General features: G+C 44.9%; 1 protein-coding gene across 1 annotated transcript; it reads left to right on the top strand.

Annotated features, from left to right (window-relative positions):
- Positions 1-144: 144 nt before the first annotated feature.
- Positions 145-27,175, top strand: LOC136938078 (TNF receptor-associated factor 2-like). The gene is made up of 11 exons (XM_067231306.1): positions 145-332; positions 751-829; positions 1,150-1,248; positions 24,567-24,728; positions 24,813-24,887; positions 24,995-25,069; positions 25,227-25,313; positions 25,509-25,703; positions 25,828-26,005; positions 26,092-26,240; positions 26,489-27,175. Exons 1-11 carry the CDS (start codon positions 145-147, stop codon positions 26,705-26,707), a joined length of 1,506 nt encoding a protein of 501 aa, XP_067087407.1. The 3' UTR covers positions 26,708-27,175.
- The last annotated feature ends 234 nt before the right edge of the window (positions 27,176-27,409 follow it).

The raw sequence follows: 27,409 nt of genomic DNA, 5'->3' as shown, positions 1-27,409 counted from the left end.
ATAAAATAATATTAAGCTCACCATGCCACTGTATGTAAGCTGTGGTTGTTGTTTTTTGTTTTAGCTGTGTTGAATATAGCAATAGAGCGCCCCGTTATTCGTGCATGTTCGGGGAATTCGCTTGCTAACTCTGTTGCTTGAATAATGGCTGCACAGGAGACATCTCCACCATCTTCGTTGGAAGGCAACAAACCAGGGTTCTCCAAAAAAATATTGGCAAACAATCTCGAAGATAAGCATTTGTGTAATTCCTGTCTTAAAATATTGAGAAGGCCTTTGCAAGCCCAATGCGGTCATCGCTATTGTTTATATTGTTTCAATAAAATTGTGAGGTGAGTAAACCACTCTAGTTTGGCATGGTCATGGGTGCATTTGGATTCGCTGCCAATCTTTTAAGTAGCAACAGACATTAGGTTATAATTCGTATTTAGTTCTGCTTTAAGCTATCTAATTTGACTAGCCTAGTTTGTGGCTAACAGTAACTCGTTACACAATGTTGAAATTCTCACCTGGACCTGCTCACTCAACACATAAAACCTTCATAGTCGAGTAACTTTCATAATAAGATGATGAAATATGCAATTATGAATAAAGACAGTTTCTAGGCTTAATAATACAATTACTTGGCTAATTATTTGCAGTGATATGTTGACATACCAGTTGCTAGCCCAATTGGTGACAGCTGAGAGTGAGGCAGGTGTAATACCAGGCACAGGTATGATACTAAGCATGTTTCCGGTCTATTTCTAGTTCTGGACCACAGGAATGCAATTCTTGCATAAAGGAAGACTTGTTTGAGGATCCAACATCCATACTCAAGCAAGGCGGTGTAAGTAGCTGAATTGGGAGAAACTGATTGATTCAACTCCTTATTTTACAGTCACAAAAAATATCTGGCTACATACATTTACATTTAGTCATTTAGCAGACACTCTTATCCAGAGCGACTTACCCAGAGCGACTTACATTAAGTACAGGCACATTCCCCCCGAGGCAAGTAGGGTGAAGTGCCTTGCCCAAGGACACAATGTCATTTGGCACAGCCAGGGAATCGAACTGGCAACCTTCAGATTACTAGCCCGGTTCCCTACCCGCTCAGCCACCTGACTCCCTACTCCCTACACATACTTCATGGTTCTTTTCTCATAGGCTTTTCCAGATAATGCAGCTCGCAGAGAAGTAGAGGCCCTGTCAGCTGTTTGTCCAAACGAGGGATGCACTTGGACAGGCAACATTAAAGAATATGAGGTACGTTTTTGTGTCTTTTAATGCCGCTTGCTACAATGTAACTATTGCTACTATAACTTTTTTGTTACATAGCGTGTACGACGGCGTATTAGGGCCATTGTTGGTAATCAGTGGGGAACTAGGGACCTCTAGGCTCTCAGAGAGGGCCTAATATATTCTAAAAATATATATTTTAAAAGTAATCTATTCTAATTTTATTTGATCAATTCATCTAAAGACAATGTTTCTGAAATAAACCCTTCAATCCTGCCTATTCAGTTTGTGTTGGAATGTGAAGAGTTAAATGAAAAAAATCCCCTTTTGTCACCCTATCAGAATTTTGCTGCCTCCGTTGTTGGGAGGAAAATGCAATGCAGCACTGTGATTCAGCTATGAATTTACAGAGGGCCGATTAATAGTAATTCAATTTAAGACTAATTTCCATTTACAGTAAAATTGACCAATCATATATTCCCTCTATATGGGTGGGCTTTGTTATTGCTAACTTTATGTTGTTCCCCGCTTTCCCGCTGTGGTGAACGCGATCACAAGCTAATAAGCTAGCTAAAGTACTGATTTCAATCCGGCCGCCACTGCCACTGTTTTGTAGCCCTAGCCTAGCCTATATGTTATGGTGTTGTGCAGAATGTCAATCTGTAGTCTAAATGTACCTCTCCTCAGGCCCCTCTTTTCATGTGTATCCAAGGTATTAGCGCCACCGCTGGTCGGAGGATACTGTAGGATATTTATATTAATAGGCTAACTTACATTGAACTTCGGTTTTAGCATAAGTCAATAGTGTTTAAAATAGCGGCAATTAGCATTGCGGCTAGCGTTACGTATGACGAACATTACAAACATTATCACAAAATATTGTTTTAAAATGATAAAATTAGCTGACTAGAACCACATAAACATACACATAAAGGGGAGAGAATTTTCTGATGACCCCTTTTCAGCAAACACACTTGAGCAGGCACGCTTCAACACTGCTCATTGCAAAACACGATGCGTCATTGAGCGTTTGAATGGAGTTCTGAAGAGACGCTTTGCATGCTTTAAGTACTTACTAGTGGAACCACGCAATATAATATTTGCCTGCATTGTCCTGCAAAACATTGCTACCATGTTCCTCTCTGTGATGACATTTATGATGCACCTGATACTGTTGAAGACCAAGACCCAACTCTAGTGGTCTCTCAGAATGAGGGACTGACTGGACGTGCAATAAGGGATGCAATTGTTAGAAATCACTTTTGACTGGTTCATCTCTGATAATTGTGTACATTTAATAATATACAGTGATGAATGTCAGTTCAAAATACAGATACTATATTTGTTGACAGCTGTTTAGGAGATTCATTTATGGGGATTTATTTATAAGGCTTAATAAGTGGCCTAATGTCAAATTGATCTACTCTATCGGTAAACCATATCAAGGGCAAAATATAGTTTTATTTGACCAATTTCAAGTTTTATTACATTTTGTTGCTGAAATACACCCTTCTGCTGGGATCAGAATGATCTTGATTTTTTGGATCAAAGGTATCCCAGTCCTACTTAAAAGTTTTGAACAATATTGAAGGTATTATCCAGATCAAAACCAAGATTGGATTACGTGATCAAATCCACTTTCAGAATAGTTTTTTTATTTTGACCAACCCATTTTCAAGATGTGATCCAATCCAAAAGCCGAAATCCGATCAGATCACTTCTGAACAACTGGCTCCAGGAGTTTAGAGGGGAGAGTCAATTTCCCCCTTTCCACAGCCCCAAATCCAAGAGTAAAACTGTGTGGTATGCCCCATTCTCAGCTGAATATCTTAAAGATCAACAAACATACTTTTCAATGTACTGTGTGGCTATTGTACTGTCTCTGAAGCCCTACACTAGGTAGAGCTAGCTAGCTATTAAATGTGAGATTACATTCGCAAAACTGGATTAAAAAATGATGGTTACTATTTACTAGTATGATTAGGCCTACTTCTAATATTATCTTAATAGTAGCTAGCTTTTAGAGCTACTATTACCAACAAACTAATCTAACTGCTGTAAAATTAAGCTAGATACTGTAGAGCTAAAGGCCAGAGGCCGGCTGCACAAAACACGAGAATGGTTCAATAGCAGCGCTCCCTCTCCAGGCCCCTCTAAACGGAACTCTCTCCTCAGGCCCCTCCTCAGGCCCCTCTCTCCTCAGGCCCCTCTCTCCTCAGGCCCCTCTCTCCTTAGGCCCCTCTTTTCATGTGTATCCGAGGTATTAGCGCCACCGCTGGTCGGAGGATACTGTAGGATATTTATATTAATAGGCTAACTTACATTGAACTTCGGTTTTAGCATAAGTCAATAGTGTTTAACATAGCGGCAATTAGCATTGCGGCTAGCGTTACGTATGACGAACATTACAAACATTATCACAAAATATTGTTTTAAAATCGCGATGTTTTTTTGGCTATCTTGTTGTTATGATCAGTGACCTATGCACTTTGTAAAGCTCTCTCTTGGAAGTCGCTTTGGATAAAAGCGTCTGCTAAATGAATAAATGTAAATGTAAATAAATGTAAAATGATAAAATTAGCTGACTAGAACCACATACACTTAAAGGGGAGAGAATTTTCTGATGACCCCTTTTCAGCAAACACACTTGAGCAGGCACGCTTCAACACTGCTCATTGCAAAACACGATGCGTCATTGAGCCACAAAACACGAGAAGGGTCCAATTGCAGCGCTCCCTCTCCAGGCCCCTCTAAACCGGAACTCTCTCCTCAGGCCCCTCTCTCCTCAGGCCCCTCTTTTCACGTGTATCTGAGGTAATAGCGCCACCGCTGGTCGGAGAATGCATTGCATTTATATACGTAAGCCAATGAGAAGGGTCCAATTGCAGCGCTCCCTCCTCAGGCCCCTCTAAACCGGAACTCTCTCCTCAGGCCCCTCAAGCCGGAACTCTCTCCTCAGGCCCCTATCTTCATGTGTATCCGAGGTATTAGCGCCACCGCTGGTCGGAGGATACTGAAGGCTATTTATATTAATTGGCTAATTTACTTTGAACTTCGGTTTTAGCATAAGTCAATAGTGTTTAACATAGCGGAAATTAGCATTGCGGCTAGCGTTACGTATGGCGAACATTACAAACATTATCACAAAATATTGTTTTAAAATGATCAAATTAGCTGGCTAGAACCACATTTATATCATAAACATACAAATAAAGGGTAGAGAATTTTTTATTTTTTTTTAACTTTTGGACAGAGACGCAGATTTCAACTGCCAGTCGCAGGCAACGATTGTATGACTGATCCAAACACAGTAAGCCAATAGTCACAAACAACTTTATCGTACCATTAAAAAAAACATTGGATATCTATCAGGGCTCTACAGTGCGAGTATTTCAATCGCATTTGCGCCTAGAAATAGGTATGTGCGAACTCGAAAAATAATTTACGAGCACAGTGCGCGAGTGACGGGCTTTTGTCAATACACGGAACAAAAGTGCGATGAAGTGAAGCATACCATTGATTTTACATGGAAAGAAAGTCACGGAGTCGCGACTGCACAATGTGAACATAGCATAATGACGCACATATTAACACATAATATCAATTGGTTACTGGTGTGTTGTATTATGTAGGCCTATATGTCTGATACTTTATTAACATTTATGTATTACATTAACTTATAACACTAGGCAGCAATTGTGAAGCAGAGCTAGAAATGGCTATGCTAGGCTACCATACTGTAGCTCACACCAGCTCAATTTAAGACAAGAAAGGAGTTTGGTAAATGGAACAGAATATACAAGGCAACCAAGTTTGTTTTTAGTGAGTGGACCTGAAATTCCTGCCGAGCGTCGACAGCTAGCTGGACGATTGGGGACCCTTCAATCTGCAATTCATTGTTGCAGATTGAAGGGTCTCTGACCCCTAACAAGCTATATCTTACAATAAACTTTAAGTAAAGCTGGCTATATAGGCTAAAATTTGGGTGACCAGACGTCCTCTTTTCGAGACCTAAAAAAATGCGTCCGGCAGGGATTCCAAAATTATCTGGGATTTTGCCTCGTCTTATATTTGTGTTTCTCTGGGACTTTCACAAACTATTACGCCATTCATGTTCAGTGTGATGAAGCAAGTTAGCTGGTAAATTTATCAAATTACTGCATTATTTTAAAACTATTTTCAAAACAGCTAACTTGATTCGTAACACTGAACATGAATGGGGTTGAATGTTATACAAATACAATGTTTGGGACTATAGGTCGCAAATGACACGCTTTACTTCTGCCTTCTTCGATTACAATGGAAGTCTATGGAAGTTTCCCAACTCTCTTTTTATATGGCTCTTGGTCTACCTAGCTTTGACTACCAAGCCTTTTAATCCGTGGCGTGCTCACATAGTCTATAATGTCCCAGTACTTAGTTAAAATATTAACTATAACTATATACATGTTTCTTAAACTATTTGTTGTAGTTCTATCAGAGTGAAAGTTGCTAGTTGTCTAGCATTAACTGTTAAGTCAGTGGCATTGTTAGACATAAAACTGTACTGGGGCACAGGCCCCTATTCATATCCCTTCTTCCAAGCGTGTTGCGCACAATGCACTATTAGGCTATAGAAACTCCCCTCGCTTAACCCACTATATAACAGTTCAGGTTCAAGTTTGATATCAGCTTTGGCAGGGACATCTATAGTTAATGCAAGCTTTGTGTTTTCGGTTAAACTGCTTTGATTTTACATGCGTTGATTGGGATATTGCGTTTATTTTTTTCGGGATTATCAACCTTAATTAATGCACTGACTAATAAAGTATATTGTTAAAACTCAAACTTTAGATTTTACTGGGACACAGCAGATTTATACTGGGCACGTGCCCCTGTAAAAATGGTCTAACGACGCCCCTGTGTTAAGTTATGTTTAATAAACGAATACAATAAAAAGAACACTGCTCCTGAATTTCTTTGTTTGCTCCTTAATTTGTTCATTTAGAAGCACATGTACTCCTTGGTGAAAACATTAGCGTAGAGCCCTGTCTATAATGCTAATCCAATGCTGCTTCATCAATCACCACCTAACTCTGAAAGGCTTAAAAACCGGTTCTCATCCAACGATCCTGCGTCAGTGCAGGATATCACCAACTACAGGAAACCGTCCCCCCACACTGCAGAGAACCCTCAACTAGCCGACAATCTGAATGATTTTTTCTGCAGGTTTGATCACCCCACATCCACACCCCACTCCAACTCAGACTTCACCCAATAAACTGCACCCCCTGCTATCACCTCCCTCCTAACTACCCCTTGGCACTGACAGTCTGTGAAGAAGATGTGTGTCAGCTCTTTCAGAGACGGAAGATCAGGAAGGCTCCAGGCCCAGACGGTGTGTCACCCTCCTGTCTGAAAGTCTGTGCTGACCAGCTGGCCCCCATCTTCACACAGATCTTCAACAGATCTCTGGAGCTGTGTGAAGTCCCCTCCTGCTTCAAACGCTCCACCATCATCCCGGTTCCCAAGAAACCCTCCATCACTGGACTGAATGACTACAGGTCCGTCGCCCTGACGTCTATGGTCATGAAGTCCTTTGAGAGACTGGTGTTCTCCCACCTGAAGGTCATCACAGGCCCCCTGCTGGACCCTCTGCAGTTTGCCTACCGGGCTAATAGGTCAGTGGATGATGCAGTAAACATGGGACTGCACTACATCCTGCAACACCTCGACTCCCCAGGGACGTATGCAAGGATGCTGTTTGTGGACTTCAGCTCAGCGTTCAACACCATCATCCCAGAAGTCCTCCTCACCAAACTCACCCAGCTAACTGTGCCTGCCTCCACCTGTCAGTGGATTACAAACTTCCTGACAGACAAGAAGCAGCAGGTGAGGCTGGGATAAATTACATCCAGCACCCGGACAGTCAGCACTGGTGCCCCCCAGGGATGTGTGCTCTCCCCACTGCTCTTCTCTCTGTACACAAACGACTGCACCTCAGGACACCTGTCTGTTAAGCTCCTGAAATTTGCAGACGACACAACAATCATCGGCCTCATCTGAGATGGAGATGAGTCTGCATACAGGAGGGAAGTTGAACAGCTGGCCCTGTGGTGCAGTTGCTACAACCTGGAGTTGAACTCAAAACTGTGGAAATGATACTGAACATCACTGTGTCTGCTGTGGAATCCTTCAGGTTACTGGGTTCCACAATCTCCCAGAACCTGAAGTGGGAGCCAAACATCAAAACAGTCATCAAAAAGGCCCAGCAGAGGATGTACTTCCTGCGCCAGCTCAGGAAGTACAACCTGCCTCAGGAGCTGCTGATCCAGTTTTACACTGCAGTCATTGAGTCTGTTCCCTGCACATCCATCACTGTCTGGTTTAGATCGGCCACTAAACTAGACAGGAACAGACTACAACGGAAAGTCAGGTCTGCAGAAATTATTATTGGTGCCGACCTGCCCACCATCCAGGACCTGTACACCTCCAGAGCCAGGAAACAGGCAGGGAAAATCATTGCAGACCCCTCACACCCTGGACATAATCTGTTCCCACTCCCTCTGGCAGGCGCTACAGATCTCTGTACAGTGATCCCTCGCCACTTCGCGGTTCACTTATCGCGGATTCGCTATTTCTCGGATTTTCATAATGCATTTTTTTTGGTGCATTGTGCTCTGCATTCTGATTCGCTAAAAACTCACTCCCGCTTCTTGTATCAAAACATGCTACGAATTGTGCTATCATTTTGTCGTCTCGTGCAGTTATGTGTACGTACATAAAACAGCTTAGCAAATTTACATTAAGTTGGCCAAATTATCTTGTAATTTCGAACATCTCCTAAACCCAAAATGTCGACGAAACGGCCTGGACCGACAAAAGCACCTGCGGATGGGCCCAAACGGCGGAAGATGCTACCTATCTCAGATAAAGTTAAACTTCTGGACATGCTAAGGGAAGGTAAAAGCTATGCAGCCGTTGCTCGCCATTACGGAATCAATGAATCTTCCGTTCGTTACATAAAGAAGGAGGAAAAAAACATAAGGACGACAGCAGCAGTCAATTTTAATACGAATGCAAAAAGGGTTGTAACTGTCCGCAACAAGACCATGGTACGGATGGAGACGGCATTAGCTCTGTGGATTAATGACTGCAGGAAAAAAACATAACCCTGGATACAAACGTTATCTGCACAAAAGCGAGAATGCTGTATGAAAACTTTGCTGTCAGTGACGGGGAAGAGGGAGAGGATGCCGGGCCCTCAGCAAGTGCTGCTGACACAGTGGGAGAGGATGCCAGGCCCCCAGCAAGTGCTGCTGACAAAGTGCCAAGCGCATTTAATGCAAGCAAGGGCTGGTTTGAAAAGTTTAAGAAACGCTTTGGACTTAAAAATGTTTGTCTGCACGGTGAGATGGCGTCTGCGGATACCGCTGAGGCAGAAGCCTTCGTGAACAATAAATTCAAGGCGATCATTGAGGAAGGGGGATATAAGCCCGAACAAGTTTTTAACATGGATGAGACTGCCTTATTTTGGAAACGAATGAAACTCTGAAGGCCTGCTGGAAAAAACTATGGCCAGAGGCAGTGCAAAACGCAACCGGAGGCTCGCTTGACGAGGTCCACCACTCTGCCGTAGAAACAGCTGTGAATCTGGCTAAACAGATTGGAGGAGACGGCTTTAATGACATGAGTCCGGATGACATAAACGCCCTGATTGATGGAGACGCACAGCCGCTGACCGATGCAGAGCTGGCAGAAATGACAAAGCCACAAAGCGACGATGAAAGAGAAGAGGGAGAAGAGGACACGAGAGATGAGGAGGAAGGACTAACGCTTGGTCGCTTAGCAACCATGGTGCGAATGGCCACTGAACTTAAGCGAGTAGCTGAGGAATGGGACCCTTTGATGAGCCGTTCATTACAGTTCTCCAACGTAATCGATGGTGGCATGTCGGTGTACAAGGATCTTTTTGCAAAGAAGAAAAAAGAGCGACAACAGCTGCCTATCACTATGTTCTTCTCCCGAACAAACACACCTGCACCGCGGGCTTCAGAAGAAGAGAACACTGCAGAGCGCAGTCAGGATGCAGCGGCCCAGTCTGAAGAGCAGTGAAACGGCCTACACGTGAGTCACTGTATTTGTATACATGTAATAGTTGCTAATTGTAAAAAAAACAATTTTTTGTTTCCCCGCTTATCGCGGGTCATTTTCGGAACGTAACCCCCGCGATAAACGAGGGATTACTGTACACCAAAACCACCAGACACAGGAATCGTTTTTTTCCCGTTCCCGTCACTCTAATGAACAGTTGACAAATTATTATATTTTATTATTATATCCATCCATCAATCATCTGCCGCTTTTCCAGGGGTCGGGTCGCGGGGGCAGCAACCTAAGCAGGGAGGCCCAGACTTCCCTTTCCCCGGCCACTTCCACCAGCTCTTCCTGGGGGAACCCGAGACGTTCCCAGGCCAGCCGAGAGACATAGTCCCTCCAGCGTGTCCTGGCTCTTCCCCGGGGCCTCTTCCCAGTGGGACATGCCCAGAACACCTCACCAGGGAGGCATCCTTATCAGATGCCCGAGCCACCTCAACTGGCCCCTCTCGACGCGGAGGAGCAGCGGTTCTACTCTGAGCCCCTCCCGGATGACCGAGCTTCTCACCCTATCTCTAAGGGAGAGCCCGGACACCCTGCGGAGAAAACTAATTTCGGCCGCTTGTATTCGCAATCTCGTTCTCGGTCACTACCCACAGTTCGTGACCATAGGTGAGGGTAGGAACGTAGATCGACTAGTAAATGGAGAGCTTCGCCTTTCGACTCAGCTCCTTCTTCACCACGACGGACCGATGCAGAGCCCGCATCACTGCGGACGCCGCACCAATCCGACTGTTGATCTCACGCTCCATCCTTCCCTCACTCGTGAACAAGACCCCGAGATACTTGAACTCCTCCGCTTGGGACAAGATCTCCTCCCCGACCCGGAGATTGCACTCCACCCTTTTCCGGGTCGATAACCATGGCCTCAGATTTGGAGGTGCTGATTCCCATCCCAGCCGCTTCGCATTTGGTTGCGAACCGCTTCAGTGAGAGCTGAAGGTCACGGCCCAATGAAGCCAACAGGACCACATCATCCGCAAAAAGCAGCGACCCGATCCTGAGGTCACCAAACCAGACCCCCTCAACGCCCTGGCTGCGCCTAGAAATTCTGTCCATATAAATTAGGAACAGAATTGGTGACAAAGGGCAGCCCTGGCAGAGTCCAACCCTCACTGGGAACAAGTTCGACTTACTACCGGCAATGCGGACCAAACTCTGGCACCGGTCGGTCGTACAGGGACCAAACAGCCCCGATCAGGGAATCCGGTACCCCATACTCCCGGAGCACCCCCCACATGAGCCCCCGAGAGACACGGTCGAACGCCTTTTCCAAATCCACAAAACGTGTAGACTGGTGAGGTGAACTCACATGCACCCTCCAGGACCCTGCCGAGGGTGTAGAGCTGGTCCACAGTTCCACGGCCAAGACAAAAACCACATTGCTCCTCCTGCATCCGAGGTTCGACAATCCGACAGACCCTCCACTCCAGAACCCCTGAATAGACTTTCCCAGGGAGGCTGAGGAGTGTGATCCCCCTAAAGTTGGAGCACACCCTCCGGTCCCCCTTTTTAAAGAGGGGAACCACCACCCCGGTCTGCCAGTCCAGAGGCACTGTCCCCGATGTCCACGCGATGTTGCAGAGTCGTGTCAACCAAGACAGACCTACAACATCCAGAGCCTTAAGGAACTCTGGGTGGACCTCATCCACCCAGGGGCCCTGCCACCGCGGAGCTTTTTAACCACCTCGGCGACCTCAGTCCCAGAGATAGAAGGGCCCCCCCCCCCCGATGTCCCCAGACTCTTCCTCCACGTCGGAAAGCGTGTTGGTGGAATTAAGGAGGTCTTCAAAGTATTCCTTCCACCGATCCAGGACGTCCCCCGTCGAGGTCAGCAGCGCACCATCCCCACCATATACAGCGTTGACAGTGCACTGCTTCCCCCTCCTGAGTCGCCGGATGGTGGTCCAGAACCTTTTCGAAGCTGTTCGGAAGTCATTCTCCATGGCCTCGTCGAACTCCTTCCACGCCCGGGTTTTTGCCTCCGCGACAGCCAAAGCTGCCTTCGGGTTGGCCTGCCGGTACATATCAGTCCGAGGGTTGCCGCCGCGACATGCACCAACCGCCTTGCGGCCGCAGCTCCGGTCAGCCGCCTCAACAATGGAGGCCCGGAACATGGCCCATTCGGACTCAATGTCCGAATGGGCCGTCTCGGGGGGGGGGGGAGAATGACCCCCCCCCCCCCCCCCCGAGACATTATCGAAGCTCTCCCGGAGGTGGGAGTTGAAGCTCCTTCTGACAGGGGATTCTGCCAGCCGTTCCCAGCAGACCCTCACATTACGTTTGGGCCTGCCAGGCCTGACCGGCGTCTTCCCCCACCATCGTAGCCAACTCACCACCAGGTGGTGATCAGTTGACAGCTCCGCCCCTCTCCACACCCAAGGGTCCAAGATATTCGGCCTCAGATCCGATGACACGACTACAAAGTCTATCATCGAACTGAGACCTCGGGTGTACTGGTGCCAAGTGCACATATGGACATCCTTATGCTTGAACATGGAGTTCGTTATGGACAAGCCGTGTCTAGCACATAAGTCCAACAACAAAACGCTGCTTGGGTTCAGATCGGGGGGGCCGTTACTCCCAATCACGCCCCTCCAGGTTTCACTGTCATTGCCCACATGAGCATTGAAGTCCCCCAGGAGGACGAGGGCATCTCCGGGAGGAGTGCTTTCCAGCACCCCCCCCCAGAGACTCCAAAAAGGGTGGGTACTCTGCGCTGACGTTTGGTGCGCAAGCACAAACTGTGAGGACCCGTCCCCCCACCCGAAGGCGGAGGGAGGCTACCCTCTCGTCCACCGGGGTGAACCCCAATGTACAGGCGCCGAACCAAGGGGAAACAAGTATTCCCACCCCAGCTCGACGCCTCTCACCGAGGGCAACTCCAGAGTGGAAGAGAGTCCAGCCCTTCTCAAGGAGACTGGTTCCGGAGCCGATGCTGTGCGGTGAGGCGAGGCCGACTATATCTAGCCGGAACCTCTCTACCTCGCGCACCAGCTCAGGCTCCTTTCCCGCCAGCGAGGTGACGTTCCACGTCCCTAGAGCTAGCTTCTGCAGCCGAGGATCGGACCGCCAAGGCCCCCGCCTTCGGCCGCCGCCGGGCCCCATGGGAAAAGGCCCGGCCACCAGGCGCTCGCCATCGAGCCCACCCCCGGGCCTGGCTCCAGGGGGGGCCCCGGTGACCCGCTTCCGGGCAGGGGCAACTGGGAACCATTGTTCTTTTTCTTCATGGTAGGTTTTTGAGCCACTCTTTGTCTGGTCCTTCGCCTGGAACCTGTTTGCCTTTGGTGACCCTACCAGGGGCATAAAGCCCCCGACAACCTAGCTTCCAGGATCATTAGGACACGCAAACCCCTCTTACCACGGTAAGGTGGTGACTCAGGGAGGGGTATTATTATATAACACAACAGTTATATATTTATAAAATATTATATTTATTTTATCCTAAACTGTTGTGTTATACTGCATATTTTCAGTTTAAGTACATTGAGCTCTAAAAGCTAGATACTATTAAGATAATATTAGAAGTAGGCCTAATCATACTAGTAAATAGTAACCATCATTTTTAAATCCAGTTTTGCGAATGTAATCTCACATTTAATAGCTAGCTAGCTCTACCTAGCGTAGGGCTTCAGAGACGGTACAATAGCCACACAGTACGTTGAAAAGTATGTTTGTTGATCTTTAAGATATTCAGCTGAGAATGGGGCATACCACACAGTTTTACTCTTGGATTTTGGGCTGTGGAAAGGGGGAAATTGACTCTCCCCTCTAAACTCCTGGGGACAGTTTTTTCAGAAGTGATCTGATCGGATTTCGGCCTTTGGATTGGATCAAATCCTGAAAGTGGGTTGGTCAAAATAAAATAAATTCTGAAATTGGATTTGATCACGTAATCCAATCTTGGTTTTGATCTGGATCAAACCTTCAATATGTGTTGTTCAAAACTTTTTTGTAGGACCTTTGATCCAAAAAATCAAGATCATTCTGATCCCAGCAGAAGGGTGGATTCAGGGTGGATTTCAGCAACAAAATGTAATAAAACTTGAAATTGGTCAAATAAAACTATATTTTGCCCTTGATATGGTTTACCGATAAAGTAGATCAATCTGACATTAGGCCACTTATTAAGCCTTATAAATAAATCCCCATAAATGAATCTCCTAAACAGCTGTCAACAAAAATAGTATCTGTATTTTGAACTGACATCCATCACTGTATATTAAGAAATGTACACAATTATCAGAGATGAACCAGACAAAAGTGATTTCTAACAATTGCATCCCTTATTGCATGTCCAGTCAGTCCCTCATTCTGAGAGACCACCAGAGGTGGGTCTTGGTCTTCAACAGGATCAGGTGCATCATAAATGTCATCACAGAGAGGAACATTGCGCCTGGTAGCAATGTTGTGCAGGACAATGCAGGCAAGTATTATATTGCGTGGGCCACTCGTAAGTACTTAAGGCATGCAAAGCGTCTCTTCAGAACTCCATTGAAACGCTCAATCACGCATCGTGTTTTGCAATGAGCAGTGTTGAAGCGTGCCTGCTCAGGTGTGTTTGCTGACAGAAAAGGGGTCATCAGCCATGGTGGGAGGGGATAGACACTATCACCTACTATTATACCATCCGGTCGGCTTGTTTGGAGCTCTCTGTATAGAGCACTCTCCCTCAGGATATACGCATCATGGACAGACCCAGGCCACTTCACAGCACAGTTTGTGATGATAAGATCAGGGTCGCCCACAAGTTGGATGTTGATGCTGTGACTCCCTTTTCGGTTGACGTACTCCCACTCCCTCTCATGAGGTTCTTGTATGCACATGAGTGCAGTCGATAACTCCAATATTATTTGGCATGTTTCCCAAAAGAAAAAATGTACGTTTGTTAAGGCCAATCTGGGCATCTCTAGGGAAATTAAACAAATTGATTGACCAGGTTGGCCAATGCAGTAGACACAGATTTTACCACATCACTAACAGTTGATGTGTCCACTCCCATATTGTCACCAACAACTTGGTAGAAAGTCCCAGATGCATACAAGCACAGAGCAATGAGGACCTGTTCTTCCACAGACAGACTGTGACTCCTTCGGGTTCTGCGTTGAAGTTTTGGCCTGACAAGGTCTGCAATGTACTTACTATCAGCATTCCCAAAGAAGCGAAACCGAGCATAAAGTTCCTCAGTGGTGTATTGGTCCAGTTGTTTTGGATGTTCAACGTACACCCTTTGATGGTATCCTCTCCTCCAAAAGTGGTGGTGGCGATGGACAATACCTGCCATGTCAATGCTGAATAAAATGGCTGTGTAATTGGTCCTTCAAACACACACCCATTAAACATCAAATTGCTGATGAGCTTAAGCTTGTATTCAATTAAAACAATCAAGGCCTATAAACTCTAGGTCACGTGTCAAACTCAAGGTACTTCCACGGAATTACAAAGAAGAATGTTTTTCAAGGATATTGAAAATGGACTCAGTCGTAAATGCAGTGTTCCAGGCTGTACAGGGAATGCTGACACTTTTCAGAGTCTTCCCAAGGAACCAAACACTCGACGGGCTGTGATCTTTGTCTATGAGAAGATCCCTGTGCAGTTCGACCCTCAATTACACATTTGCTCTAACCATTTCACAGAGGACAGTTTTGAAAACCTGGGACAATGTAAAGCAGGATTTGCTATGAAGCTGTTGCTGAAAAGAGGTGCTGTTCCGACTTTATGTTCATCACAACTGCAAGCTGTAGTATGATTTTGTCGCTAACAGTTATTACCAATGCTAACGTATCCTGTATCTAGCATAGGTAGAATGTGTGATGATTTAGTTTATTGGCAATGGGGCTAACGTTATTTTATGTTCCTCACTGTGTTTCATTCGAATAAATAACCTGTGTCATGTAAATATATAATTCACGATGCATGTTTGTCCAGATCTTTGTTTGTTTTTTAAAATTAGTTAGCAAGATAGCTAATTGAAGCTGAGTTGAAACACGATGGTTTGGTTGCTAAGCTGTAACGTTACCCACCTAAGTCGATCCTGTTTGCTTCGACAACAGAAGTGGAAACAACTAACTATCATTTCAAATTATATCTAGGCAATCTGTTGAAACAGTATTGTGTAGACACAATAGATTTATTTGTACGTTTTTATTTCAAGTCTCCACCTTGGATGTTTCAGTGAGTGCTGTTGGCGTGGGATCCGAACAGTGATTCCAAGTTTTTTCCTCTCCAACGTACATTCACTGTGCAACAAAATGGACAAACTTCAGCTACTGATGGTGAAAACAGAGACTTTCTGTCATCTTCGGTTTTGTGCTTCACGGAGACATGGCTGTGTGATTTGATCCCGGACGCCGCGTTACAACTGCCAGGCTTTCAACTCCTGAGAGCTGATTGGGACACAGCACTCTCCGGCAAAACGAAAGGAGGTGGTATTTGTTTTTACATTAACAGTGGCTGGTGTGTAGATGTGACAGTGATTCTACAACATTGTTCCCCTGATCTGGAATAATTTTTTATAAACTGTAAACCTTTCTACTTGCCTCACGAATTTGCGTTGCTCATTCTGGGAGGAGTGTACTTGCGGCCGGGTCCTCAGGTTAAAGAGGCCCAACGCATGCTCGCCGACCAGATTTTGAGTGTGGAGCGAGCAAATCCGGATTCTTTGGTTATCGTACTCGGTGACTTTAACAAAGGCAATCTCAGAATCAGAAGAATCAGAATCCGAATGGGATTTATTCGCCATGAAAGTTTTCACAGACAAGGAATTTGCTTTGGCAGGAAGGTGCATACAATAAACATATAGGGACCTAAAATTTAAATTATGTGGACTATCTATACTAAGGGCACATAAACTAGCAATACTAAGTGGAATTAGAATTAAATAAAATATAAAATAAAATATAAGTTGCCGTAATTTACAATATAAAAATACAAATATTACAAAAAAATACAAATGTACAAGATACAATTTTTGTAATGCAGTGCAAAAAGCAGTGTGTTTTAAGCAGGAAGTCATTAGAGTCAGTGTGGTCCCTTGGCCTTGTTGAAGAGGCCAACAGCAGAAGGGAAGAAACTGTTTTTGTGGCATGAGGTATTGGTCCTGATGGACCGCAGCCTTCTGCCGGAGGGGAGTGACTGAAACGGAGTGTCCAGGGTGGGAGGAGTCGGCCACAATCTTCCTCGCTCGCCTCAGGGTCCTCGAGGTGTGCAGGTCCTCGAGGGTAGGCTGGTTGCAGCCAATCACCTTCTCAGCAGTGCGGATGATACGCTGCAGCCTGTTCTTTTCCTTGGCAGTGGCAGCAGCGTACCAGACGGTGATGGAGGAGGTGAGGATGGACTCAATGATGGCTGAGTAGAAGTGCACCATCATTGTCTTTGGCAGGTTCATCTGACCCACAAACAAATATACATTCTTCACAAATACAATGTTAATATTTAGAACATGTGTTTCAAAATCAGAAAAGGGATAAATGTTCAATAGTTAACTAAATTAAATAACTTTCAGAGTTTGTCTTCAGTTGTGGAGAGACCAGCTTTTTGAAGCTCTCCTTTTAGCATGCGGATCTCAAGTTTGGAAAGTGTGAATTGTTCCTCTGCCAGACTAATCTGTACGTCCGCTCTTTCAGTTTCTCTTTTAAGAAGTGACTTATGGGCATCATCATAATAATATTTGTTTGGCAAAGAACGCTTCCAGCCTCTTTTCTGACCTCCTGTGCTAATTACTAGTGGCTCCACTGTTATTGAAGATCCACCTTCTTCATCAGTAACAGGGCTGAAATCCAGAATAATTGTTTCCTCTGTATTAGGAAGAACTGGCTTGCTTCCCTCTGCAATTATGGGCTCGCCGTCCGCTACAACCCCTTGAATCCCATCCAAATCCAGTTTTCACCTCCAATAATGTCCAGAACTACATCTGTGTAATCACCTCTTCTAAAGGGCTTATTTCCTGTTTGGATGTTTTTTGCTTCAGCATGGTCCTTTGTTGCCCTTGCCTTCAGATTCTTCCATCTAAATCTCTCTTGCTCCATGGTCCTCTTCTGGCCAGACCCCATGGCATTAACATTCTGGGTGATTTGGAGCCAAATGTCTTTTTTCCTTTTGTTATTGAGCTCCCCACCTTTGGTAGAATTGAGAATTGTTATTGAGGAATAATGGCACCAAACACCCTCCAGCAGTGCGTGGGTTACCCCAACAGTGAATTTTTTTCCTTTTGAGTCCATGATTCTACCTTTAGTGTGGTGTACCTAGAGCAGGGGTTCAAACACATTTTCACAGAGGGCCACATCAGCATTATGGTTGCCCTCAAAAGGTCCAACTACGACGTAACAATGTTTTAGCTGTAGCTTTTTTTAACATATTCTGTTGCGATTGCAGTCTGCCTTTTAATTCTTGGACAACCTGCTGTTTTTCTTGGAGGCTAAATTTGGCATATTTATCTCTGTTTGGTGTCAAAATGCCGACAGAGATTGTACTCTTTAACGACCGTCATCGCCTCATAACACAAAATACATACCGTTTTTTCTCCTTGAAGCACAAACATGTTCTTCAACATGTTTGTGCTTCAACATTCACTTTCCCATCTTTCTTGAAACTGCTATGAATCTTTTTATTTATTTTTTTTTTTTTGGGGGGGGGGGGATCTATGGAAGCAAATCAGTGCATTTTAAAAAGGCTTTGAATACTTAATATTGAAATGTGAACAACACCAAATTCTCCTATGAATATATTTCAATGTAAAATAAAATTCAGGTTGCTAAAATTCGAGCCTAAATATAGGCTAGGTAGAGCAATCGAGCCTCAAGATTTGATCACATCAGACTCACCGAAGCATGGTTGTTTTCCCTGGTAGTCATCATGCGTTTTCTCTTCTCTATTGCTCAATTGCTCTACCTATCCTTGGTATTCCGGATGTTGCAATCAGAATTGTTTTGCCTCAAATTATTTTGGCTCGAATTTGATAGGTGAAAAAAATGCTGCTTCCTGTCAGACAGGAAGTCTGTGATCCACCTGCAGGTGGAGTCGGGCACGTTCAGCTGGGAAAGCTTGTCCTGAAGCAGGGCGGGGATGATGGTGTTGAAGGTAGAGCTGAAGTCCACAAACAGGATCTTAGCGTAGGATGCTGGGGAGTCCAGGGCTGTAGGGTGAAGTGGAGGGCCATGTTACTGCAGGGGATGCAGGAGGGGGTCTGTGATGGATTTGAGCTGATGTGCGACGTCACAGTCTCTGTGAGTTCATCCAGACTATTTGTAGTGTAAGGCTGGGTGTCAAACCTGCCCCCACCTCTCATATGTTAAAGTCTGGAGTTTCTGGACGGTCTCAACTTGATGGCTCTCACACCCCATTCAAGATCAAATCAAAATCAAATCAAAACGTATTTGTATAGCTCTTTTTACACGCAAGCATGTCACAGAGGGCTTCACATACGCCCATAGAACTGCCCCTCAACCAACCTAAACCCTCAAGGAAGACAAGGAAAAACTCCCAGAAAAACTCACTGCTGGAGAAAAAATTGAAAAAACCTTGGGAGGAGCAAATCAGTGAGGGATCCCCTCCTCCAGAGACGATTGGTGAAAGAGAGGAGCAGAACACAGGCTTAACATAGTCATACAGCAGGGAAGTTTCAATGGGTTTTGAAACATCAAAAGATGTAGTCTGACTGGTTGTCCTTGTGTATAAAGGGAATTGTTATGCATTGTTCTGTGGATTCTTCATCTCCTGAGACCTTTCTCCTCAGTTCTCCCGTCCTACTGTCCTACTCTTGCTTTCTCTCTGATTTACAATGATCATGGTAGAGTCAGATTTAAATCCTTCATTTTGTAACATGTTTGCCTTGTAATTGATTTAATTCATTTGCAATGTTATTAAATGCGTATTTCATTTTAACCTTACTTTGACCATTCTTGCTCTGATTTAACCCATAGAGTCAAATAACTGTAATTCTATTTGTATTTGCATTATTTGGTTCATGCTAATACACTGTTCAATTTCCCATCTTCCTTTAAACCATAGGGGAATTTGTTTTGGTTGTTTGGACAATATTTAACCCCCTACAGTAGCAGTCGTGAACATAACCCAGTCAGTAGAGTCCAAGCATGCCCGCAGACCCTCCATAGCCTCACTGGTCCACTGTTTTGATGTCCTCACAGCAGGTTTACAGAGCTTTAGTTTCTGCCTGTACGCAGGAATCATGTGGACCATGGCATGGTCTGAGTGTCCCAGTGACAGCGTAGTAGGCTCTACTGACTGTGGTGTAGCAGTGATCCAGAGTGTTACCTTCTCTGGTTGGGCATTTGATGAATTGTCTGTATTTGGGGAGTTTGTGGCTGAGAGAACTTGATCTCTAACAAGAGAAGTACTTCTAAACATCAGGACTACAACTCCTGTGGATTTATTTCCCACTTTTCTGCTTCCAGCGGCAGAATTAGTGGGAATTATAGTCAAAGCCACCCTCGGCTTTGTCCTAGCAGCGAAGCGTCGTAGGAGAGGCAAACGAGCCGGTGCTCTGGTGCGACTCCATTGGCGTGGGGCACGCACAGCGTTACAGGGATATTTCTCTCCAACGTGCGTTCACTGAGCAACAAACTGGACGAACTTCAACTTCTGGTGTGGAAAAGCAGTGACTTTCATTCATCTTCCGTTTTGTGCTTTACGGAGACATGGCTGAGTGAACTGATCCCAGACTCCGCGCTACAGCTAGCAGGTTTCAAACTGCTGAGAGCGGATCGTGACCCTGTGCTCTCTGGCAAAACGAAAGGCGGTGGTATTTGTTTTTATATTAACAGTGGCTGGTGTGAAGATGTGACAGTGATTCTGCAGCACTGTTCTCCTGATCTGGAATCATTTTTTATTAACTGTAGATCTTTTTACTCGCCACGAGAGTTTGCATCATTCATTCTGGTTGGCGTCTACATGCCTCCGCAGGCTAGCGTCAACGAGGCTCAACGTGTGCTCGCTAGCCAGATACTGAGTGTGGAGCATGAAAATCCGGATTCCTTGGTTATTGTGCTAGGCGACTTTAACAAAGGCAATCTCACTCAAGAACTCCCAAAATATAGACAATTCATCAAATGCCCTACCAGAGAAGGAAACACCTTGGATCACTGCTACTCTACAATCAGCAAAGCATACCATGCGGTCCCCCAAGCAGCACTGGGTCACTCTGACCACGCCATGGTCCACCTGATTCCTGCATACAGGCAGAAGCTAAAGCGCTGTAAGCCTGCTGTGAGGACATCAAAACAGTGGACCAGTGAAGCTATGGAGGATCTGCGGGCGTGCTTGGACTGCACTGACTGGGACATGTTCACGACTGCTAGCAATAGTCTGGATGAGCTCACAGAGGCTGTGACATCATACATCAGCTTCTGTGAGGACTGCTGTATACCAACACGCACCAGGGTGAGCTACAACAACGACAAACCCTGGTTTACAGCTAAACTCAGAAGGTTGAGGTCAGCTAAAGAGGTCGCGTTTAGGAGTGGGGACAAAGACAGTTTCAAGGAGTCGGAAGAACAGGTTTAGCAAGGCGGTGAGGGAGGCTAAACGACTGTACTCGGAGAGACTAAAACACCAATTCTCTGCAAACGACTCTGCTTCTGTCTGGAGAGGGCTCAGGCAGATTACCAACTACGAGCCCAGAGCCCCCCACTCCACTAACGACTCCCGCCTGGCCAACGACCTGAATGACTTCTACTGCAGATTTGAAAGACAATTGGACAGTCCTGAACTACCCCTTCCCACCCAGGAGGGCTCCCACCTCCCCCCCTCTACAGTGACGACTCTCTCCATTCAGGAGGGTGAAGTTAACAGAATTTTCAAGAGGCAGAATCCCCGCAAAGCAGCTGGGCCGGACTCTGTCTCTCCAGCCACCCTCAAGCACTGCGCTGACCAGCTGTCTCCGGTGTTTACCTACATCTTTAACACCTCCCTTGAGACATGCCATGTGCCAGCCTGTCTCAAGTCCTCCACCATCATCCCTGTGCCCAAAAAGCCAAGGCCAACAGGACATAATGACTACAGACCCGTCACCCTGACCTCTGTGGTAATGAAGTCTTTCGAGCGCCTGGTGCTGGCACACCTTAAATCCATCACAGACCCTCTGCTGGACCCCCTGCAGTTTGCTTACAGAGCCAACAGGTCTGTGGACGATGCAGTTAACATGGCCCTCCACTTCACCCTACAGCACCTGGACTCCCCAGCATCCTATGCCAGGATCCTGTTTGTGGACTTCAGCTCTGCCTTCAATACCATCATCCCCGCCCTGCTTCAGGACAAGCTCTCCCAGCTGAACGTGCCCGACTCCACCTGCAGGTGGATCACAGACTTCCTGTCTGACAGGAAGCAGTGCGTTAAGCTGGGAACACAAGTCTCTGACTCCTGGTCCATCAGCACCGGATCACCTCAGGGCTGCATCCTTTCTCCTCTGCTCTTCTCCCTGTACACCAACAGCTGGACCTCCAGTCATCCGTCCGTCAAACTCCTGAAGTTTGCGGACGACACTACCCTTATTGGGCTCATCTCTGGTGGAGACGAGTCTGATTATAGGTGGGAAGCGGCCAACCTGGTGACCTGGTGCAGCCAGAACAACTTAGAGCTCAATGCTCTTAAGACAATGGAGATGGTTGGGGACTTCAGGAAGAACACAGCCCCACTCACCCCCATCACCCTGTGTGACTCCCCAGTCAACACTGTGGAGTCCTTCCGCTTCCTGGGCACTATCCTCTCCCAGGACCTCAAGTGGGAACTGAACATCAGCTCCCTGCATCAAGAAAGCACAACAGAGGATGTACTTCCTTCGGAAGCTGAAGAACTAATAATGTAGTTCTGGACATTATTGGAGGTGAAAACTGGATTTGGATGGGATTCAAGGGGTTGTAGCGGACGGCGCGCCCATAATTGCAGAGGGAAGCAAGCCAGTTCTTCCTAATACAGAGGAAACAATTATTCTGGATTTCAGCCCTGTTACTGATGAAGAAGGTGGATCTTCAATAACAGTGGAGCCACTAGTAATTAGCACAGGAGGTCAGAAAAGAGGCTGGAAGCGTTCTTTGCCAAACAAATATTATTATGATGATGCCCATAAGTCACTTCTTAAAAGAGAAACTGAAAGAGCGGACGTACAGATTAGTCTGGCAGAGGAACAATTCACACTTTCCAAACTTGAGATCCGCATGCTAAAAGGAGAGCTTCAAAAAGCTGGTCTCTCCACAACTGAAGACAAACTCTGAAAGTTATTTAATTTAGTTAACTATTGAATATTTATCCCTTTTCTGATTTTGAAACACATGTTCTAAATATTAACATTGTATTTGTGAAGAATGTATATTTGTTTGTGGGTCAGATGATGGCTATTGAACGTGTCCTTTACTTGGCTAGCCTACTACATTGGCCTACATTGTTATACGTAGTCCCATTTACAACACTGGGAATCCGAATTTGGTAATCTTGAAAAGTTTGTATCTGGATCAGGGTGATCCAATCCAATGTTGCTTTGAAAAACCAGTACCAATTTAAAATGGATTACCTGATCCTGGATAGCAAAAAATGGGATTTCTAAATCCAGATAATTCAGATCTAGAGTAAACTTTTTGAACAACTGGCCCCTGGGGTAGCCTACTTGCTATCGGATTTGTATGTTCCGTATGGCATTTTGTGCCTTAACGACCTTCAAGTAGTGACTGGTAGTTAAAGTAGGATTGGTCAAAGCCGTTTTGGGGCGTGGCTTCGCAATAGATCAATTCCGTAAACCAATGGGATTTGAACATGAGTGACATGCTTCTGGAGTTTGAATTAATTGGTGGTTTATTTTTCTGGAATATGGTCAAATAGTTATTCTTGGGGATATTGAGGAATTACCTAAAAAAAATAACTATAATGAACATAAAATCAACAGTATTTGCAGATGTATGCGTTTTAAAGTTTTTTTATTTTACCCCAGGGCTATCTACTTCCGTTATTTCAACAACTTCAACACAGAGGGATACTAGCTTGGCAAGCTACTTTTCGTGGTCATCTACTCACTCACAGCGGGTCCTAGTTGGGTGTGCTTGAACTGATTTGTGCAACAAAAAAATGTAAAATCTAAATGTCCATGAAATGAAACCGAGAAATTCTCTCTTTTTCTCTCTCTTGATTATGGCATAAATGTGGGTCTGGCCAGCTACTTTGATCATTTAAAAATACCATATTTTGTGATAAGGTTCTCCCTACATAATGATGCAATGCTAATGATGTTAAACACTATTGATTTATGCTAAAACCGAAGTTCAATGTAAGTTATTAATATAAATACAATACATCCTCTGACCAGCAGGGACGATAACACCTGCATGAGAGGGGCCAGAGGAGAGAGGTCTGCAGTCTCTTTGAGACTGGCAGTTGTTCTCTTTATTCCGTCCATGACAGAAATATGTTTCTTTTCTTGGATGTAAGGCTAACATAATCGAATACAACGTGTTGAAAATGATGGTGTGTCAAATACCGCCTATTTGATTGGCACATCTAATTAACATATTGGGATGAATAAATACATAAATAAATAAATGAATGAATATAGAAATATTGGTTGTAAAGTGAACTATTTATCTATAATTGTTTAATATTTCCTCACTCATAAATTAATACATTATGTGACGATTCGTCCCCTCCGTCACCGAGTACGTTCCCCCCCAGGTGCAGGACAGCAAAATTGAGACGCTGAGACGGACAGTTGCATCAACACTTCAGTTATATTTTTTTCTTTTCAGTGGAGCCAGAACACTAATAGACACACTGCCGTACTAGGTAGTCAAAACGGGCAAAATAAACACTTTGTGTCAAACAAGGAATATAAGTAATTGGACAATTCTCAGGCGGTCCCTCAACCGCCATTGCAACAGTCATTCTCCGGCTCCACTCTCCCCTCCTTCATCTAATCGGGACCTTTTAAAGCAAGCACAATCAAGAATATGAGTTACACCTGTTTACTTGATCCCATCAATTAAGCGTCCTTAGGCCTACCTCCCAGGAGAGGGTGCCCCCGGACCCTGTATTCCACCTGACCCCTCACAATTACATTACTTAGGTTTTAATTGATGCATGTATTCTTTTTATTTATGTATTTATGCATTGATGTCAATATTTATTTATTCATTCATTCATTTCTCAATATGGCAGGTTTGGTCCTCCATACTATGTCTCATGAACAATGTTTGTGATTCTATCTTCTGTAGCTGAACCATGAGGGCAAGTGTGACTTCATGATCATCCTCTGTCACTCATGTAAAGAGCTCATGAGGTCTAATGAACTGGAGCGCCACAATGACCGCGAATGTCCAGAGAGGACTCTCAACTGCAAGTACTGCAAGGAACCTTTTCATTTCAAAAACATAAAGGTAAAAGGAAGCTATGCGCATCGTTTTATTTTTTGTATGAAGTGGATATTGTCATATATAGACTGATTTAGATGTGTTTTCTAGGCTCATGATCAAATTTGTCCAAAGTACCCCATGATTTGTGAAGGCTGCGCAAAGAAAAAGATACCCAGAGAAAAGGCAAGCATGCTACAATGATCTTGACTGAAACATTCATTATACAGGATTGACATATAACTATTAGCATTTGGTGCTTGTTCACTAGTCATCGTTTTATTTTCTTGTAGTACATGGACCATATTAAGTTCTGCAGTAAATTCAGAGCACCTTGCAGATTTCATGTTGTTGGCTGCGATATGTCTGTAAGTTACTTTTTAAAATCATCATTATTATTATCATTAACCATGCTGTAGAAGCCATCCACAGTACTACATAGAGACATTGAATAATGTAACAAAATGTTTCATGTTTTTACTCATGTCTATGTGTGTGTTCATGTCTTTCAACTCTTTTCCCAAGGTGGAAAAGGAGAAGATCAACGACCACGAACGTGCATGTTCTTACGAACACTTGAACATGCTCTTGCACTTCATCATGGGTATCAAGGTTAGCCTGGAGAGCTTGCAGCCTCAGACCCTAGAGGTGGCCAGTCACAAGCTCCACGAGCTGCACGAGTCTCTAAGGGAACTGGAGTCCAAGCTGGGTGAGCTGAGTGGGGGCAACCCTGTGCAGGGAGCCTGCGCCCCCGCCCTGGGCACCTCATTTACTCCGCTGCCTAGCGCTGTGGGTGCAGCACTGGAGTTACAGCTTCACAGTGAGAAGACCAAGGTGGCAGAGCTCAGCCGGAGGTGCCAGGAGTTGGAGCTGAAAGTGGGCACCTTTGAGAACATTGTGTGCGTCCTCAACCGAGAGATGGAGCGCTCCTGCACCAACATGGAGGCCTACAATCGTCAACATCGCTTGGACCAGGACAAGATCGAGATCCTCAACAACAAGGTGATCGGTCATCATCAGTGATATGAAATCATTTTAGCTACACGTTCACCAACATACACTAAATGCTATGGGAAATTGTTTTCAGTTGTGTTACAGCAAACAACGTCTGAAACGTCTGTTTCAGGTGCGTCAGCTGGAGAGGACGGTAGGCTTGAGGGACCTATCCATCGTGGAGATGGAGGGGAAGATGAGGGAGATGTCCGCAGCCACTTTCGATGGTATCTTTGTCTGGAAGATCTCTGACTTCACTAAGAAGAAACAGGATGCTGTGGCTGGACGGGCGCCGGCAATGTTCTCTCCAGGTAACATACACAAACCCATCATGTTCCTTATTATGCTTTAGATCTTCATGACCATGTCATAAAGTTAATAAACAAACACGTTTCAGCGTTCTACACCAGTAAGTATGGCTACAAGATGTGTCTGCGCATCTACCTGAATGGAGATGGGACAGGCCGGAGTAGTCACTTATCTTTGTTCTTTGTGGTGATGAGGGGACACAGTGATGCTCTCCTCAAGTGGCCCTTCAACCAGAAGGTGAGGCTAACCTAGTACACCCTTGTCAGCTCGGAATTCTCTATTGTTCATCAACAGTTTATATGGCTGCTTATGAGCTAACAGGACACTCATTCAGATAGTTCAAGTCTTTTAAGTGAGATGCACAGAACAACACAAGGTTAGACTGGGCACTGAAATTCTTAAGACAAGACAACGCAAGCACCTGGCATAACATAGATAGGATTGAGGTCTGATGTTCTGATGACCGGATCTGGTTTTGTGTCAAGGTAACCCTTATGCTATTGGACCAGAACAACCGAGAACACATCATTGATGCCTTCAGGCCCGACATCTCCTCGTCCTCCTTCCAGAGGCCGGTCAGTGACATGAACATTGCCAGTGGCTGCCCACTTTTCTGCCCACTCTCCAAACTGGACTCCAAAAACTCGTACATCCGTGATGACACCATATTCATCAAGGCTATTGTAGACCTTACTGGGCTGTAATTGGAATTTTAGCTGTTATTATCAATCAGTGTGGTGTAAGATTTTCAGATTTTTTAGCTATGCCCTGCCATTCTAGGTATTTTGTTTAGGTGTGGATTGTCATTTAAGAGAACATCACAAACAGCACTGAACACTAATCTTGACTAATGGTGTGCTTCTTAGGAAATGTGAAGTGTGGTGTTTTTTCTCAAGTTTGTTGGATAACTGTTTGCTGTGGTAATTATGCTACTTTATCAACTTCTGGCACTTTACCTTTTTAGATATTAAACAGAACTATAATTATCTCATTATCCTGGTGCTAGGTGCTTGTGTAGCTGTAATGTTTGGTGCTTGATAACTGGTGGACCTTTCAGTTGTTTTTATGCACCTCACATAGACTTATGTGAGTCCCAACAATATCGGTCAGTGACCACAAGTTTTCCTTTTTGCTATTAGGCAGCTTGGCTCACTATTCCAGTATTGTCAAGAGTAGGCATTTACTTTTTTTATAAAGCTTGTGAGATTTCTAAACATTATTGTGTCTCTGATCTCAAGTCCCGTGTTCATGATTGGTACATATTTGTAGTAGTGGAGATTGCTTGAATTCCATGAATTCTGGGTGCAGTATTTGAGTTTGTTATGTGTGCTTTCTTGACCTTTTTCCTGAATTAGCTTGCATGTTGTATCTGTGGAAGATAAACTGTAGTTTGTGCACATTCAGGG

Source organism: Osmerus mordax, chromosome 28 (genome assembly GCF_038355195.1).
Source record: "Osmerus mordax isolate fOsmMor3 chromosome 28, fOsmMor3.pri, whole genome shotgun sequence".
NCBI lineage: Eukaryota > Metazoa > Chordata > Actinopteri > Osmeriformes > Osmeridae > Osmerus > Osmerus mordax.
The sequence above is the reverse complement of the archived record's forward strand: the minus strand, read 5'-3'. Positions and strand labels throughout refer to the sequence as shown.

Coding starts and splice junctions, on each gene's coding strand:
- LOC136938078 (XM_067231306.1), top strand. CDS start 145: ATGGCTGCACAGGAGACATCTCCACCATCTTCGTTGGAAGGCAACAAA. Junction 24,729..24,812: donor TTCATTTCAAAAACATAAAG/GTAAAAGGAAGC, acceptor TGTGTTTTCTAG/GCTCATGATCAAATTTGTCC. Junction 25,704..25,827: donor TCGAGATCCTCAACAACAAG/GTGATCGGTCAT, acceptor CGTCTGTTTCAG/GTGCGTCAGCTGGAGAGGAC.